We start from the raw sequence: 16,987 nt of genomic DNA, 5'->3' as shown, positions 1-16,987 counted from the left end.
CATGCCTGAGGGATAAGCAGGCAGAGATTGGGGCAGGCGGCCCAGGACAGGGTTTGGGGTCCGGTCTCCCAGCACCTCTCATGCATGCTGCAGCATGGGCAGAGACAGGGCACGGCTGGGCTCCCTGGCCCTCCTGGGAGGGGTCTCCGTGCTCCTAGGCAGGAAGCAAGAGCCTGCCTGGACGGTTAGTCCCCCGCTGTCTCCGGCTCCAGGGAAGTACCAAGCGGGGTTTGCTCAGGATTTGCAGGCTCACTGGGCCCCCCACGGCCCGAGACAGGGAACCGCCCCGTGAGTGACTTCCAGGAAAGCAGTCAGCAGCAGCCCTGAGACTCAGGCCAGGGCCCAGGTGGGAGGCAGCTTCAGGCCCAAGGAGGGGCTTCCAGGCACAGCGTGAGGGTGTGGCCTCATCCTGTGCAGCCAGGAGACCTGGGCTGCTGCTTCAGCCTCCCAGCTCTAGGTGTGTGCCAGGGTCCCCAGCCTTGGGATGACCCTCCCAGGAAGCTGTCCCTTTACTCCCAGGATCAAAAAGACAGAGGCTGGTCATCCCACTGGGACCCACCCCGGTGCTGGGCACCTCCCGTTCTGGGGTGCCACATGGGCGATTCCCTGAGGCTGAAGATGACGGGGTGCCATGGCTGGGTCAGTGCAGCCGGCAGCCCGAGTCCACCCCTCTCTGGGCTCTGGCCTTCAACTGCTTCAGGCCAGGGTGGCTGGGGCCCACCAGTTGGCCATTCTGGGCTGCTGTCCAGGCCTCCACGTGGCGCTGCTGCTCCAGGCAGCGCTGCCCATGGTGTAGGAACAGGCAGACGGTGGGGGTCCGGCCCAGCTGCCCCCATAGGCTGCTCTGGGTAGGGGCAGGTGCCAGCGTGCGGGCCTGGCTGAAGGCCGCTGCAGCCCCCACTTCGTCCCCCAGGCTCAGCAGCAGGCGGCCCCTGGAGCAGAGGTCCTCTGCCCGCCACGGGAGGTCCCCATTCCCTGCACCCTCCTGGAGCAGTTGGTCCAGGTCCCTGAGGGCTTGGTCGCATTCCCGCAGCTGGGCCAGGCAGGTGGCACGCAGACGCAGGTGGCAGGCACCCCCACCACAGGCCAGCATGGCCAGGGAGCAGAAGCCCAGCGCCTGCCACGGCCGCCCCGTGTCCAGGAGGGCATTGGCTTCCCGGGCAACGGCCTGCACAGAGGAGGGAGGGAGGAAGAGAGCCTGGGTCAGCCCAGCCAGTGCCCTGCGCAGCCCACCTCTGGGGCCCCCTCCCTGCGCTCCCTGCATCCCAGCTGGCTCTGCAGCCCCTCCCTCTGGTCCTCTGCAGGCTGTCCCCGCCCCCAGGACAGCGGCCCACCGGCCTCCGCGACCCAAAGCCGGGAGGGCAGCGAACCAACCGAGGGACAAGCAGGCTGCTGACCAGGCCTCGGCGCGCCCGCCAGTCCCGGCCCCACCGCACCCCTCAGCAGGGCAGGACCGGCGGGGAGTGCCCAGCTCCGGCCGTGCCGCCGGCGCCTTCCTTTCCCGGGCCGAGCTGAAGCCCCCTCGGTCGGTCACCCTCCTGGGCTCAGGAACCTCCGGGAGAGGCTGTATGGAGACCCCGCCCCAGACTGCGGCCCGGCCTGGAGGGCGCGCTCAGGCCCCACACAGCTGGGCTGGGTGGGCAGCGGGAGGAGCGCGCAGACCGAGTCGGGGGACCGGCCGCCAGCCCCCATAAGTGGGGAACGGCTACTTCCGGTTCTGCTCGCGTCGCTCAGCATCTTTGTGCACTGGAGAGGCAAGCCCGCAGCTTCTCAGAGATGCTGCCTCAGCCCCGCCTCCGAGCCCAGAGGCCCCGCCCAGTTCCTCCTAGAGCCAAGGGGTCCCCGCCCAGGTGCTTATCAGAATTCTGAGACTCCGCCTCCAAGCCCAGAGGCCCCGCCCAGCCCCGCCTCCGAGCCCAGAGGCCCCGCACAGCCCGCCTAGAGTCCAGAGGCCCCGCCCAGTTCCTCCTAGAGCCAAGGGGCCCGCCCAGGTGCTTATCAGAATTCTGAGACCCCGCCTGGGGAATTTGTGGATTTTTTACGAACGCTTTTTTAAATGAAATTCCTCTGTAGTCACTGTACATGCACCCAGAAACATAACTTGCGGTTCGGTTGGTGGTTTTCATTTTGTTTGTTTTATTTTTTGAGTGGTTTGTTGACTTTCTAACTTTACCGAAGTTTGCAGCTCATACCTCAGCAGAACAGGGCTACGTTGGTCACACACCTGACAGGAGCAGATCCGTCCCTGAGGGGCTTTGTCGCCTTCCTAGCTCGTGAGTGTAACAGTGAAGCAGCCACAGCTCTGCGCGCGGGCTTGTTCTAGACTCGGGTTGTAGATTCTCAGAATAAACGTTTTTCACAAAAGGAAAAAAAAAGCCAGAGGCCTCCCCAGAATGCCCCCCAAGTCGAGAGGCCCCGCCCATCCCCACCCCCGTGAGCTCAGAGGCCCCACCCGGCCCCACCTCGGAGCCAAGACCCCCGCGCCTGCCCCCGGTTCCGGGCTCAGGAACCCAGCCCACCATCAGGCGCTGTCGGTTGAGGCCACGGGAGCCCCCGGCACGCGCAGGCCCGGGAGAAGCTGTGGCGCCGCCCTGCGCGAGGCGGGCTTAGTGCAGGGCAGGCTCCGAGGGGTCTCCCCTCTGCCCCCCGGAGACCCTGGCCCGCCGGTGATGCTGCTCCCGCCCACTGCACACGCGACGCGCACCCTGCGGGCGCACCTGGGCAAGGATTTGTCGTCGCTTGGAGGCCTCCAGCAGCCGCAGCAGGAAGTCCAGGTCCGCGGCGTCCTGCTCGACCACGGCTGCCACGGACGCCCGAGCTGTGCACAGGGGCCCCTGCAGACGGGCACCGGCTGCCTCATAGCTGCCTGTGGGGGTGGGAGGCGGTGGGTGGGCGTGGGCGAGGGGCTGCGGGCAGAGGCACGGGGATTCACCTGCTGACACAGCCCCTGCCTCTCCCCATGGTCACCGCAAGGGGTCGCCCCCCCACCAGCCCCAGCAGAACCGGAAGTGGGGACCCCGCTCTCAGGAAGCTGCTGGCACAGGCCACCCGAGCGGAGCCCGGCCTCCGCGGGGCACAGAGGGGTCCGCGGTCATGCCTGGGTCCTCAGAAGTCACTGCTGTCCAGGGTCGCTTTCCCTGCCGATCAGGTCAGAGGGCGGGGCAGGCCAGGCCTACCCAGCGCCATGAGGGCGTCGGCCAGCAGCAGGTGCCCACTGGGCTGCCCGCCGTCCATCTGGACCAGTGCCTCCCCAGCGGCCAGAAGGCCCTGGGCGTCGTCCTCCCGGAGGGGCCGGCTCAGCAGGGCCCGGCAGTGAGCGTGCAGGCCCTGCGCGAGGAGGCTCTGGATGTCGAGCCTCACCACAGCGGCCGGGTCCAGCTTCAGGGCAGAGAGGATGTTGGCCACGGCTTCCTGGAAGGGAGGCGGGTGGGGGTGGGGCTCCGTCTGGAGGGGCTGCCCTGCCTGCCCCTCCCTGCCCTGCCTGCCCCACTCTGGCCACGACAACCCCATTACCCCCCACCCCGTTTCTGCTGGGCACCAGAGGGGGTCTCTCACTGGCCTCTGTCCTGAAGTGAGCTGCCCAGAGCCCCTGAACAAGGCTGGACACAGCCCCCAGAGCACACCCTCCCAGCACCCGTGCCTGCCCCTCCCAGCGAGGGCAGCCTGCTGGCCTGGGGCTCCTCCTCCTGCCTGGGCCACTGGGGGCTGTGCCCCGAGGGGTCGGGAGTCAGGATCCTGCCCCGCACAGCCTGGGAGGTGGCGGGGGTGAGGGGGCCTGGGCCACCACCCGTTTCTCTGCTGCCCGAGCTGACGTGAGGAGTGGTTCTCCTTGTGGAGCCCACCTTGCCTCCTGCTCTCGGGGTGACCCTTCCAGCTCGGCTGGATCTGCTCTGTGGGTGTTTGGCTGAGTGTGCACCCACGTTTACAAGGGGTCTTGCACGAGGGCTTCAGCAGTCTGTGAAAACATGTGTTATGCGGAGTCTACGTGAGCTTTGCTTTTTTTGGTCTTTGAGCCATTTCCCACTTTCTGTAGTTGGCGCCTGCCTAGCTCTGGGGTCAGGGTCTCTCCCTCCTCTGCAGGTCTCTCTAAACATCGGTGCTTCGTGGGGAAATCCACCAGGCACAGAGCCTTTCCTGGTTGGGGGTCTCTGATGCCCCAGATGGGGCACTGGTCCTTCGCTGGTCGGCTCGTGTCTCTATCTCTCTGTGGCTTCCTCCTGGCAGGTCTTGTATTCCGAGGAGGGGGCTCGCTGCATCCAGTCTCTGAGGCCACTGGGGTGGGATTCCCTCCTCCTGCAGGTCAATCCCGGCACCCACCCCCCCCCCTCTCAGCTCTGGCCTTCTTTCTGGCTGTCACTGTGACCATGTTCTCTGGGCTCCGAGGTCCACAGCCGTGGTTCCCTGGGTGCTGTCCCCGGCTGCATGTCTTCCCCGTGTCCCCAGGGTCTCCTCTCTGCTCCGTGGCCACCCAGCACCCATCTCCTTTCACAGAGGGGAAACTGGCATGGAGAGGACAAGCAACTTGGCTGAGTCCCCTCATTGGACTGGGCCCCCTCCCACTTGTGTACCGGGGTGGGTATCCAGGGGAGCGGGCCTGGGTGAGGACATGGATCCCTGCAGGTCAGGGCCTGTCATGCGTGGCACAGTGGCAGACACAGAAAAGTCATAAAGAAACCAATGAACCTGAAAGCCCTCCCAGCACACAGGCCTAGCTGGTGTGAGGGGGTCTCTCACCTGATGGCCTGAACCACAGCCCCTTATGTTCAATGGCAGCTGTTTCTGCAGAGGTACAGAGACTCACCGCAAAAGCAGGCAAATCAAGTCCTGACCTGGCTGTGCCCCAGCAGACATGACTAATCGATGCCAGCACTTACTCCCATGGCTCATGTCCCTGAACCCCTCTCAACACACTGCCCTGGCAGCCTCCACCAGACAGCTGAAAGGAGCCCCCTGGCCCACACCCCGTGGTGGGACTGGATGGGGGAAGCTCCCTGGGGAGGACCCCGGTGCCCTGAGAGCTTGCACAGGTGCCCAGCACAGGTTGACGCTGCAGGCACAGAAGGGCAGTGGCCCTGACCTGGGTGCCTGGTGGTGCAGGTGGGACTGATGTTGGGGTTCTGGTGGGTACCCCGCTGCTGGGCATGGCTGGGCCCCCTCCCCATCCTCAGCATGGCTCTGGGTCTCCTCCCTCTCTGCTCACTCAGCCCCAGGTGGGGATGTGGATCCAGCATCTGCTGCTGGCCCAGGGCCAGGTGCATAAGCGCCCGCCCACACAGAGCCTGCACATTCCCTGGCTCAGCCCGCAGCATGGAGTTGAAGTCGAACATGGCGGTTTTCTTCTGGCCCAGGAGCCCATAGCGGCTGGCTCGGGCAAGCAGGGACTCACTGGCCTGGCTCCCTGTGGGAGGGGGCAGTCAGGATGTGGCTGTGGCTCCTCCTGGCACCGACCCAACAGGGCAGAGGGTGCTGACTCTGGGAACCAAAACACAGGGACAATCAGGGCTGGCTGGGGCGCTGGCCACAGGACGGCCCCCAGAGGAGTGATGGACAGCCTGGGGGGCTCTGAGAGGAGGGGCGCTGTAGCTGCTTCCGGGGGAGAAGGGAAAGGCAGCCAATAGGAAGGGGTAGGGTGGGGGGGAGGCAGCCAGGGAGGAGCCCTCTGGCACATGTGCAGCAGTGGACACAGCCAGCAAAGTGCTCGGCTCCGGGTGGGGGGCGACCAGCCGTGTCCCTTACCCACCAATGTCACCGGGAAGGACTCGCTCAGTCCCCCCTCCCACCCCTGCAGGGGTCTCTGTCAGGCTAGGGGGAGCCAGCAAGACCCACCATGGACCGCTGGCAGGCAGGCCCCTGGCCCACACTTCCCACCCCCCGTGCCCTGGGACAGGTCCCACCTCCCAGGGCTGTGCCCCTATGCCCGGAGCTCAGCCAGGAGGGGAGGACAGGTGCCCACCACTCGGTCACTGTGCCTAGGGGGACTTGGTTGGGGGTGGGGATTGAGTTGGGAGAGGGGCCTGACTGCCCATGGGGCTGAGGGGGCTGAGATGGACCCCTGGCTGGTGCCCGGCTGCTGCAGACGCATCTCGGGCATTGCAATTATACTTGCATGGCCAGGGCCTGTGTGCAAGGTGCCCCCACCCAAGATGCTCCCGGGGCACACACACCTGAGACCAGCCCTGTCCTCGGACCTCACATCCCTGACCTGCAGCTCGGCAAAGACCCCCCTCCCCCACCCCCTCATGCACCTGCCACGGGATGGGCCTCTTGGGCAGGAAGCCAGCCCCTACTTGCAGCGAAGATGGCCAGAGAGAGATAGGTGATGGCATCCCTGGTGCAGGCCCTGCTGTTGGCTGCGCCTGGCCATGCCCACAGGATGGCCAGGGCCCGAGTGTGGCAGTGGCCCTGGAGCAGCTGCAGGTCCTCGGGGCAGAAGACATCCAAGGTGGGCTGGAGGCAGGCGGTGTCCCTGGCCTGGACGAGCCTCTTCACCAGCTGCAGGGGGAGCCGGTCATGGTACCCCTCAGGCATAGCTGCTTGGTCCTCCCCATGCTCCTGAGACTCTGGGGGTGCTCCCAACTCGCCCCTGGATTGGACCTCAGAAAGTGCAGGGGGTGGCTCCGCTATGCCCCCGCGAGGCTGGGGTGGGGGTTTCAGGGTCATCAGGCTCCCAACACACAGGTGAACACCTTGCCAGCCAGGGTGTAGGGAGGGGCTTCCAGATCCTCAAGTTCAGAGCCAGGAGCAGAGCAGGAAGGCTTGGGGAGGACAGAACCCCAGCTCTTGAGGCAGTCCCCAAGGAGACTCCCCTGTCGCCACCTGCTGGCCGCTCATGCGTTCTCCAGTGCCTTGGCCAGCAGCTCCTGTTCCAGGATGCGGTTGCCCCCAGGGCTAGGGTGATGCTGGGGAGGGCAGGGGTGACAGAAGGGTGGACAGGACCCTGGGCCAGTCCTCCCCAGCCTGAAGTCCCCCCGTCCTCACATAACCTGCTGCCCCTGTTCCAAGAGCGAGGCCCCTGGAGCGTGCATCCAGGTGTGGGTGGGTCTCACTGGGGAGCAGAGGGGTCGCAGGGCCAGGCAGGCAGGGTCCTGCGGGCCGGGATTCTCCTTTGACCGCTGGGGGACACCTGCCCTGGCTATGTCCTGGACAGCCTGCGAGGTGGAGCACAGAAGATGGGGTTGGGGGGCGGAGCGCCCACCCGGACTCCTCACCTGGTGGCCTCGAAGTGAAGCCCCTGCGCAGCTGCAGCAGCACCAGCCGCACCAGCACCATGGCTGTAGGTGGTCTCTGTGTCAGGGCTGCCCACAGGGTCCTGTGAGCGTCATCCAGGCGGCCCAGGCGGTACAGGGCATCGGCGGCCAGCAGGCATGCAGCCTCATCCTCCACGTCCAGCTCCATTAGCAGCGAGGCCAGCTGGTACACACTGCGGGCATCCCTGCGGGAAGATGCCATGCACCTCTCACCCATGCAAGTGGGGGGGGGCACAGGCGTCTCTGTGCACCTGGCCTGGGCAGCCCTTCAGGTCGGGCCACGAAGACGCTGGGCTCCCAGAGGGACACTCATGGGCCACGCCGACCCCAGGACCCTGGCTGCCCTTCCTAGTGGCCGACCCTGGGCCCCAGCCTCTGGCTCCAGCCTCCTGCTACCCCGTGGGTGGGCATTCTTCAGACAGCAGGCCTGGGGGCGGGCAGAGTGTCAGCAGGAGGGCTGACCCTGAGCAGACTCTGCCTCAGTTCTCCGTTCTGCAGAAACAGGCGGGAGCTATTTGGCCCTGTGGGCTCAGGGCCGTGGGTTGGGGCAGACTGGATGATGGTGACACTTCCCAGAGAGAACAGAGGGAGTCCCTGGTCCTGAGGGTTTCTCCTCTCCAGAGGACCCAGCAGGGGACTGCAGGACCTACCTGTGTGTGTGCTGATGTCACCGCTGCCCCCTGCCCGCTAAAGCACCTCCCCCACACCTCCCCCCAATTGGGAACAAATGGCAGCAGCTGGAGGTTCACCCGTTGGGTCCTGAAGTCTATCAAATGGGGGGAGGGGCTTCCGAAGTCAGGGACCATGCAGGGGACCTGCTCCCCGACCCAGCACCCACAGGGCAATGTGTGAGGGGAGGGGAGATGCCACCTAGAGGCCTTGGAACTAAGAGCAAAACATCTGGGGCCATCGGGTGGGAGCAGGTGCACGCCTGATACACACCTGGCACAGCCAAGCTCAGCACTGTGACCGGTATGGCAGGTGCACAGAGAAAAGACCAGAAGGAAATGAAACCGGGGGTGACGGGTGCTGTTGTCTCTCGGTGTCTGGCGGAGGGTTGTGTCCAACCCAGAGCCCAAGGTGTCCCTTGTGGCCCGGGAGCTCTCCCAGAACAGGAAGAAACATCGCCGCTGCCTTGCAGGACCAGACAGGAACAGCAGCCCCGGCCCACGCTGCGGTACTCACCACTCGGGGCCGCGCCGCTGTTGGGTCCTGCGGCCTGGCTTCCACAGCTCGGCGCGGGGCGGGAGCAGGCGCTGCAGCATCCGGCAGCCCTCCTCCTGCAGCAAGATCAGCAGCAGTCCGCGCTGGTTCCAGGGCACGAAAGCCTTGGCGGCCAACAGCGCTTCCTTTGGCCAAAGCCCGCACGCGGTGACATAGTCCAAAGTGCCCAGGAAGGCGCTGCTGGCCAGCACCTGCGGCAGCCCGCGGCCGCACGGCGAGCACGCAGCCACCAAAAGTGCGGCGCCCCCTCTCCACCACCACCTGGAAGTCCTCCCGGGTGCCCTGCGCATCCCTGCCGTGCAGCACACAAAAGCCACGCAGCAGCACAGCGCCAGTAGTAGTGCGCGGTCCTCCGTGGCGTCCCCAGGGCTAGCGGGCCGCAGCAGGCGCTCGCAGAGCCCAGGCACCCGCCACGTCCCTGGCCAGCAGCAGGCACTCGGCCAGGCGGGTGCCCAGCGCAGGGTGGGACCCGGCCAGTGCCACGTGGAGCAGGATTCTGCGCACACAGGTCACCGGTGCCAGCAGCTCGCGATCCGCGTCTTCGCGGAGCTCGGGGCGGCTCCGCACGTCCTCCTGGAAGCGGGGAAGCCCAGGTCCGTGGCCTCCTGGGCCTGGGCCCGGACGCGCTCCTGGTCCTGGATGGACAGCACGGCCTGGAACTGCCGGCGCGCGGCGGAGGGGCTCTCGCCGAAGGCGTCGTGCAGATCCCACAGCGTGTCCTCCGCGCGGCCGTCCAGGAAGAAGGCGGCGGCGGCGCGCGTGACCAGCAGGGTGGCCAGGCGCTCACCTAGGGGATAGACCGGCATTGGGGACCCCTTGGGAGGTGGCGCCCGAGGCCTCCTGCCCTGCCCAGGGGCTTTGGACCCCTTGCGGTTACTTTCACTCTGGCACCCAGCAGGACACGGGGGTCTTGAAGCCCCTCAGGGACAGAGCAGGGTGGGAAGCAGACCCCATGACCAGCTTGGGGTGGGCGGCCCTGCCCCCAGCACCGCTGTGTCCGCCTCACCCCAGAGCCCAAGTGTAGCTGGAGCTGGAGCTTCCTCGCCCCCTGGCGGTCACTGAGGGAATTGGAGCACTGGGTCTCTGCTGGGGGACCGGCCCTGGCTCTGACTGCGTATGGAGGGCCCTTGGGTTTCCTGCCTGCTGGGGGCTACCTGGAGACCCCAGGTGTCTGTGCCTCTCTGGACTGGATGTCCCTGTCAGGCCAGGGTGAAGGAGGAGGCAGCGGTGTCGCTGCTGAGCCCTGGGCCCTTTCCTGGCTCCCCTCGCCTGTGGTCTCTTCTGCCGAGGCCCAGAAGTGCCAGTGGTCGGCACACATGGGCCTGTGAGGACCCAGTGGGTCAGGCCGGGCCTGGTGGGCCACGAACATCCCCACCACGTGTGCGTGCACGGGGCTGTGTGAGGGGTAGGCAGCGCAGCAGGCCCATGGCCAGGAGGAGCCCAAGGTTCTGTCTCCCCAGCCATACTCCATGGGGGGGCCCTCAGCACCCAGGAGAGCTCTCAGCCCAGCCCGGTTGTCCGACCCTGTGCCCGGCATTCCTCCCAGGTCCTGCAGGGTCTCAGTGCTTCCTTCAAACCCAGCAGCAGCGGCAGCAGCAGCAGCAACCCTCTATGCCCAGACCCCATGGCGGCAGGAGGCCTGGCACGCACACACGTGCACCCAGCTGCCGCTGTCCCCGCATCATGTTGGCCAGAGTCCAGTGTGAGATCAACCCTTAGACCACCACTGCCGCCACGAGGCCCCGGCCTCATCCAGGCAGCTGCGAGCCCCTCTTGTTGGTTGCTAATGCACAGAGCAAGGCTGGCCCTGAGCTGTACATGTGTTCGCGGATCCCGGGGAGTGGCGTCCAAGGAGACCCCGGGGGTTCTGGGGTGTGGGGAGTTCCTTACCCCTATCCTTCTGAGAGTCTGGTCACATGGGGCTTACTGCTGTGGCCCAGGGGTCACAGGTCACACATCTGGGGCATCTTGCTGTGGCCCAGGCGTCATAAGTCCATTGTGCCACGCCCATAATCAACAGGTCCCTGGGGCAGAGCTTGCTTGGACACCAGCTTCACCTCCCAAAGCCCTGGCTGCCAAGGACAAACTTTGTTCCTGCCTGCACGCAGCCACCGTCCAGCACCCATGCCCACCATCCAGCACCTGTGCCCACCATCTAGTGCTCACGGTCACTGCCATCCAGGGCGCTGCCATCGGTCTGTCCAGGCCCCACATGCATCATCTGTGGGATGCGTGGCTGGGCCGAGCGGTTCCCCCATTCACGGACGTCAGTCCTTCCCTTGTTAGATTAAAAATGCTGATAATCTGAGGGGCTGTAAATGCTGCCCTATTGTTGTTTTAATTTTTATTTTCCTAATTATCAGTAGGTCTCATTTATTAAAATTATTTCTTTTCCAATCTGGCGAGGAGAGAGAAAATGGATTCTCATTATTTTACTGTGCGTGCGCCTTGTGGCTCGGAGCTGGCTGCCTCCCCAGATGCTGCTCACCATCTGTGTGCTCTCTCGGGAAGCACTCTCGCCAGTGCTCACCCTGGACGTCTCCTTACTGGGGCGCAGGGTTCTGCAGATGCCCACCGGGCTCCTATTTGCCCGGTGTGTATTTTGCAAATATTGTTCTGTGTTTTTAGATCGATTGCCCCTTTGTTTTTACAATTATAGAAAAAGGAAGTTTAAGAGTTTTAATTCATAAAATATCCAGCTTGCCTTAGTTCTTTGCACCTTTGTAAAACTCTTCTGGACCCAGAGGTCTCAATGGGGTTCTGGGATTTTCTTTCAGGAACTGCAAGGTAGGGTGGGCATTCGGCACAGAGGTGAAGCTGGTGCTAGGGCTACCCAGTGTGCACTGAGGGCATGGCTTGAATCCTACCCACTCCACTTCCCTCCCAGCTTCTTACACAGGGGCCCTGGGGGGCAGAAGGTGATGGTTGGGTTCCTGGCACCCACATGGGAGACCTCGAGGGAGTTCCTGGCTCCTGGCTCCAGCCTGGCCCAGCCCGGGCATCGTGTGTTGGGAGGGAACCAGCAGGTAGAAGATCTCTCCCTGTGGGTCTCTGCCTCTCTACCTTTCAAATAAAACGTGGCAAAAGTGAAATGCGGTGCCATGGAGCTGTTCTAGAATCCACCGGGAATGTCATCGGTGGAGAGCGTGGCTGGGGGTCAGCAGGCTGACATCAGTGTGGGTATTGTGGGCCCGTTTCTGCGTCTCTGGCCTGCATTCTTGCTTTTCTGTCCAAGCCCGAGTTCATAGCCCCACATCTGTTAGCGACTGGCAGAGGGCTCCCCACCACTTCCATCTTCATTGCCCCTTGCCCTTTATTCTAATGCAGATCTGTCTAAGGAGGGCATTGAGCATTCATCCTTTGGGCAGTCTTAAGTATCATTTTTTTTTCTAAAAAAAGATTTATTTTATTTATTTGAAAGGCAGAATTAGAGAGAGAAAAAGAGCTAAAGCGAGAGCAAGAGGTCTTCCATCCACTGGTTCACTCCTCAAATGGCTGCAAGAGCTGGGGATGGGCCAGGCTGAAGCCAGGAGCCAGGAGCTTCCTCTGGGTCTCCCACGTGGGTGCAGGGGCCCCAGGACTTGAGCCATCCTCCACTGCTTTCCCAGGCCATAGCAGAGAGCTGGATCGGAAGTGGAGCAGCCGGGATTGGAACCGGCACTCATGTGGGATGCAGGTGCACGCTGTGGCATGGTGCCGGCCCCTCGCCATCGCCCCTTAATAAAATCCTGTGCTTCTCTTCATAAAGTCGTGTAACCCTGTGGCCTAGGGCAGGTGGACACTTGAAAACCACAATGTCTTTGTGGGCTGTGTCGGCTGGCGTCGGCGGCTTCGGGAGTCCTGTTGGCCAGTCTGCAGCTCCCCTGTGCTTTCTCAGTCCCTGCCCAGCCACTCCCAGTGCCAGGGGGCGGGGGGAGGGCAGTCATCGTGGCCTCCCTTGTGGTCCTGCCTGGCGTCTCCTGCTCTCTCTTCACCCTACTCTGCTGTCTGGTGAATGAGCCGGAGCTGGTGGCACCACGTTCTTGAGTGGACCTGGCCGGCTTCATGACTACCATTGTCGAGGACGCCAGCCGGAGCGGTTTTGTAATCCTCTCTTTCCTGGGTTCCTGTGTGCAGCAGTGCAAACCCCTTTCCCGAATCTCTTGCAGCCATGAGTCTTCTTCACTGTTAACAATGTAGCAAGTTGCATTTTTTTTTAAAAAAAAAAGATTTAATTTATTTTTTGGAAGAAGTTACAGAGGGAGGGAGAGACAGAGAGAAAGTTCTTTCATCAGTAGTTCACTCTCCAGATGGCCGCAATGGTGAGAGCTGAGCTGATCCAAAGCCAAGAGCCAGGAGCTTCTTCCAGGTCTCCCACACAGGTGCAGGGGCCCAAGGACTTGGGCCATCTTATACTGCTTTCCCAGGCCATAGCAGAGAGCTGGATGGGAAGTGGAGCAGCGGAGACTAGAACCAGCACCCATATGGGATGCCGGCGCTTCAGGCCGGGGCTTTAACCTGCTGCACCACAGCGCCGGCCCCGTGAGTTGCATTCTTAGGGAAAGGTGACATCCCAAGCCTGACATCACTTTAGCTCAGTTTCCCTTGAAGCTTGCACCAGACCCTGAGGCTTGACCGGGGTTACAGTTGGGGTCAGCTCAGTCCTGGCCCCTCCCCCCAGGCACCTTGGTGCCCAGTGGCTTCTAACAGGCACCACCAATGTTCCCTGAGCTCCTGTGGCCACTGGGGCTGAGCCTGGGTCCCGCAGGTGGCTGGGCTGAGCCACAGTCCAAGGTGGCCCCCTTCAGAGCCGGTATCCTGGTGCCAGGAGGTGAAGCTGCTGCTCATAATGCTGCTGTCCACTATGAGCACTTGTTCGAGTCCCGGCTGCTCCACTTCCGATCCAGCTTCCTGCTGATGGCCTGGGTAAAGCAGTGGACGATGGCTCAAGCATTTGGGCCCCTGCACACATGTGGGAGACTTGGATGGAGCTCTTCGCTCCTGGCTCCAGCCTGGCCCAGGCAGCATCATTGCAGCCATTTTGGGGAATGAACCAGTGGATGGAAACGCTCTCTCTCTCTCTCTCTCTCTCTCTCTCTCCCTCTGGAATTCTGCCTTTCAAATAGGGAGTTGCTCTGGCTCCTAGGAGGGGGCTTCAGAACCACACGATATCACATCCACTGTGCTGGATTGATGGAGCGCCTAACATGGTCACATGGCCAGGCAGCTTCTGCCCGGGGCCCACCTCTCCCTTCTCTGCACTTCCTGGTGAACATCCCTGAATGGAAGGCAGGCAGGTGCCGGAGCCGTGTTGCCCACACACTCACCGGGAGACTGGCGTCAGAGCTGCCCTTGGCCTGTGACCTGCTGCCATTTGTCCTGTGCCCAGTGTGGCCGCGTACCACCAGGGGCAGGGGAACAGCCTTTGCCATGGCCTCCACAACGTGTGCCAGCGTCTACTCCACTGGTGGCAGTGGTACGTGGAGACCCCCAGGCCCTGCCCTGTCTGGTGGGGTCCGTGTCATCTGGGGTGCATCCAGATAGCTTTGGTCCTTTTGTGAGATTGAAGTTTCAGAGCCCCTCTTGGGGCCACGGCTGCCAGGCCTGTGGTGCCGCCCCTGGTGCCGCCCCTGGTGCCTGCTGTGACCTCCCAGACTGCAGAACTGTGCGCCAGGGGACTTCTGACCCTTGCACGGGTTCTAGTCTGGTCTGGTCTGGTCCGGTCGGGTTTGCTCAGTGCTCCCAGCACTTCTGACAGTGACCTGGAGCCTGGAACACAAGTGCCATAGGCAGCCTCACTTGCTACCCTCTCAGGGTGAGCCAGCTCCTGCGGGTGGCTGCTCACTCCCGAGTGACCTGGGTACTGCTTACCACGGTGCCCTGCCCACCTCAGAGCCAAGGTGGACATGGCCCAGCCCAGCAGAGTCCCGGCACACTGGGCTCCCCGTTGTCTGTTGCCCACCCCTGCAGGTCCCTGCTCCCCCCCAGCTGTCCCTCCTCCCCCAGGTACTCCTCCACCCCAGGTACTCCTCCCCCCAGCTTCTCCTACCCCCAGCTACTCCTCCACCACAGGTACTCCTCTCCCCAGCTGCTCCTACCCCCAGCTACTCCTCCACTCCAGGTACTCCTCTCCCCAGCTGCTCCTCTACCCTAGGTTCTCCTCCCCCAGCTGCTCCCCCCAGCTCCTCCTCCTCCTCCCTCCCCTGTCTCTCTCACTGGCTCCTCCTTTGGGGAGCACCATGGGGGTTTGATTATGGACACTGCAGGGGACACACCCCAGACCACCATGATTGCTCCGTGTGCCCTTGGTGGCCCTGTACACCTGCGGTGGCTGGGGCAGTGAGAAGGCCCCCGGGACCCCTAAGCTGAGGCTAAGCACCCAGTGAGAGGTAGCTGGCCGCTGGCCCCTCCAGGCCTCTGGCCCTGCGTCTCCCTCCACCTTTCCCTGTCTCTGCCGCCAGGCCTGCAGACCAAGCCGCCCATGGCACCAGGCTCCACGGCAGCCGCCTAAGCGCATGTTCCTCGATCAGCTCAAAGTGTCATCTGGCATTTCGTGATGACATGGCTTTAAGGCTCTGGGATGCATTTTTTGCTGGCTCTGCACAGCAACTGTTGGAGACAGGTGTAGCCGCTGTCCCATGCACACCTGGGAGCCAGTGTGGCTTGGCCACGTGGCTTCAGGGGCACATGGAGCTGTAGGGCAGGCTGTGTCCCCTGAACACGGTGCCTGCCCCTGGAAGGGGAGCTGCCAAGACCTGGGGGCAGCAGCATCTCAGCCTGGGGGGGCCTGGAACCCTGACATCACCCCAGCCAGTGCAGCATCCAGGGCCGACTCATGCCCCTCCTTCCAGGGCTGAATCCAGCAGTGCTGCCAGCCCAGGGAAGCCTCAGACCCTCCTGTCCACTCCCTCCTGCTCTGACCCCTACTCTCTCACGGGGCCCAGGGTCTCTGCATTCCCGCTCTTCTGGAACATTCTCTGCACAGCAGCCAGAGGCCATGGAGAGAGGCTTAGCCGCTCGATAGGCTAAGACCCCCGCACTGCTCCCCGCATGGCATGTAGGATCCGGGTCCTCGATCCCCCACCCTGAGGCCACCCCGTCCCTCCTGCTGCCCCCTCGGCTGCCCCCACAGGTTCTGCTCCTGCAGCTGGGGGGACTCACATGACGACCACTCCGAGAACCCACCCCAACCGCAGCTGCAGCCCTGCTGGTTCTCAAATACGTGGTTCTGGTCATTTCTTTCCTGGGTGCTCCTTGAGGGCAGAGGCGGGTCTGCCGCATCAAGGCAGTATCCCCAGCCCCACCTGAGGGGCTGACTTGCTCGCCTACCTTGGCTGCTGGCCATGGGGGCCGACTGAAGGGCTTGGCTGCACATCCCCAGGCAGTCCGTGTACCTGCTGCCTCGCAGCAGCACCTCAGGTGACAGGGTGGTGCTCGGGGTGTCCTCGGGTTCCATGGCCAGCAGGAGCCGCCAGCCGTCCCTGTCCCCAGCCCCCAGCAGCTCCAAGATGTGGCTTTGCAGGGCATGAAGCAGCGCAGGGAGGTAGGGCCACTGGGAGCATGGACGAAGGCCAGGGTGCGTTTGGCACTGGCAGCAAAGGCACGCAGGTAGTAGGCTACACCATCCACGGCCTGCACCCCCAACAGCACCCAGGCCAGGGCATGGCTCAGCCACAGCTCTAGCGTGGGCTGGGAGCAGGAGTCCAGCAGCTGGCTACAGCGCAGAGCCACCTCTTGTGGTGCCTGCGGTCCAGCAGCCCAACCAGCACGTGCAACACTGCGGCCAGGTGGTCTAGGCAGAGGGCGCCGAGGGAGGTGGAGGCCAGGATGGCTGTCAGGGAGACTATGGCCATGCCATCCAAGTGCACAGTGGGGATCCGGCTGTGGGCGCAGCACCAGGCCTCCCTCGGACACCAGGGTGCCCAGCACGGGCACCCCCGGCCTCGGCCAAGGCGCTCCTCATGCTACGCACAGCCGAGGGTGCGTGGCAGCTGAAGGCCACCAGGTAGAAAGCCATGACCAGCGGGGGCTCCCCCAGGGCCAGGTGCCGGTCCCCCTTCTGGTAGAGTCTGCCCCCGAGCTCCTGGGCCATCGCAGCCGCAGCACCCAGTGGTCTCGTGTCTGGTCCTTGCGGTACCTAGGGGGGAGCAGTGTGGTTAGTTCGCCAGGCAGTGCTTAGAGCTGCCTCCTGCCCCTCCCACTGGGACCCCAGGGTCAGAGCAGGCCCTGCTGGGGGACAGTGGGGCCTGGCCTGGGGGGCTGTTTGCAGTGCCCACTCCATGGCCAGCCCTGGGGTCTCCCAATGCCCTCTCAGCCCGCAGCCACCTCTGGGACCTCAACTCCCTCTTCCACTCTGGTGCCCTGAGAACACCTGAGCCCTGAGTGCCCCTGGGGAGCAGTTGGTGACCTGGGGGTCAGGACCCCGGGGCCAGGTCACCTGGCTGCACCCCTGCCACTGTCCAAACAGGCAGGAACCACACAGGCTCTCACAGCCCACTGCCCATGGTTGGGTGGGGCTGGCCAGGGCAGACTCAGTT

The 16,987-nt window shown here is 63.8% G+C and overlaps 1 protein-coding gene across 1 annotated transcript; it reads right to left on the bottom strand.

Moving 5' to 3' along the window:
* Nucleotides 1-640: 640 nt before the first annotated feature.
* LOC133759308 (tetratricopeptide repeat protein 34-like) lies at nt 641-16,542 on the bottom strand. The gene is given in 15 exon segments (XM_062190219.1): nt 641-1,168; nt 2,718-2,866; nt 3,177-3,416; nt 5,237-5,398; nt 6,288-6,516; nt 7,225-7,432; nt 8,433-8,684; nt 8,686-8,798; nt 8,801-8,873; nt 8,875-9,055; nt 9,058-9,258; nt 15,780-16,007; nt 16,010-16,186; nt 16,189-16,378; nt 16,381-16,542. Coding segments are annotated over 15 exon segments (3,093 nt in total).
* Nucleotides 16,543-16,987: the final 445 nt, after the last annotated feature.

The sequence above is a fragment of the Lepus europaeus genome, chromosome 5 (genome assembly GCF_033115175.1).
Source record: "Lepus europaeus isolate LE1 chromosome 5, mLepTim1.pri, whole genome shotgun sequence".
NCBI lineage: Eukaryota > Metazoa > Chordata > Mammalia > Lagomorpha > Leporidae > Lepus > Lepus europaeus.
Note: the sequence above shows the minus strand (reverse complement) of the source record. Positions and strands in the feature narration are given on the sequence as shown.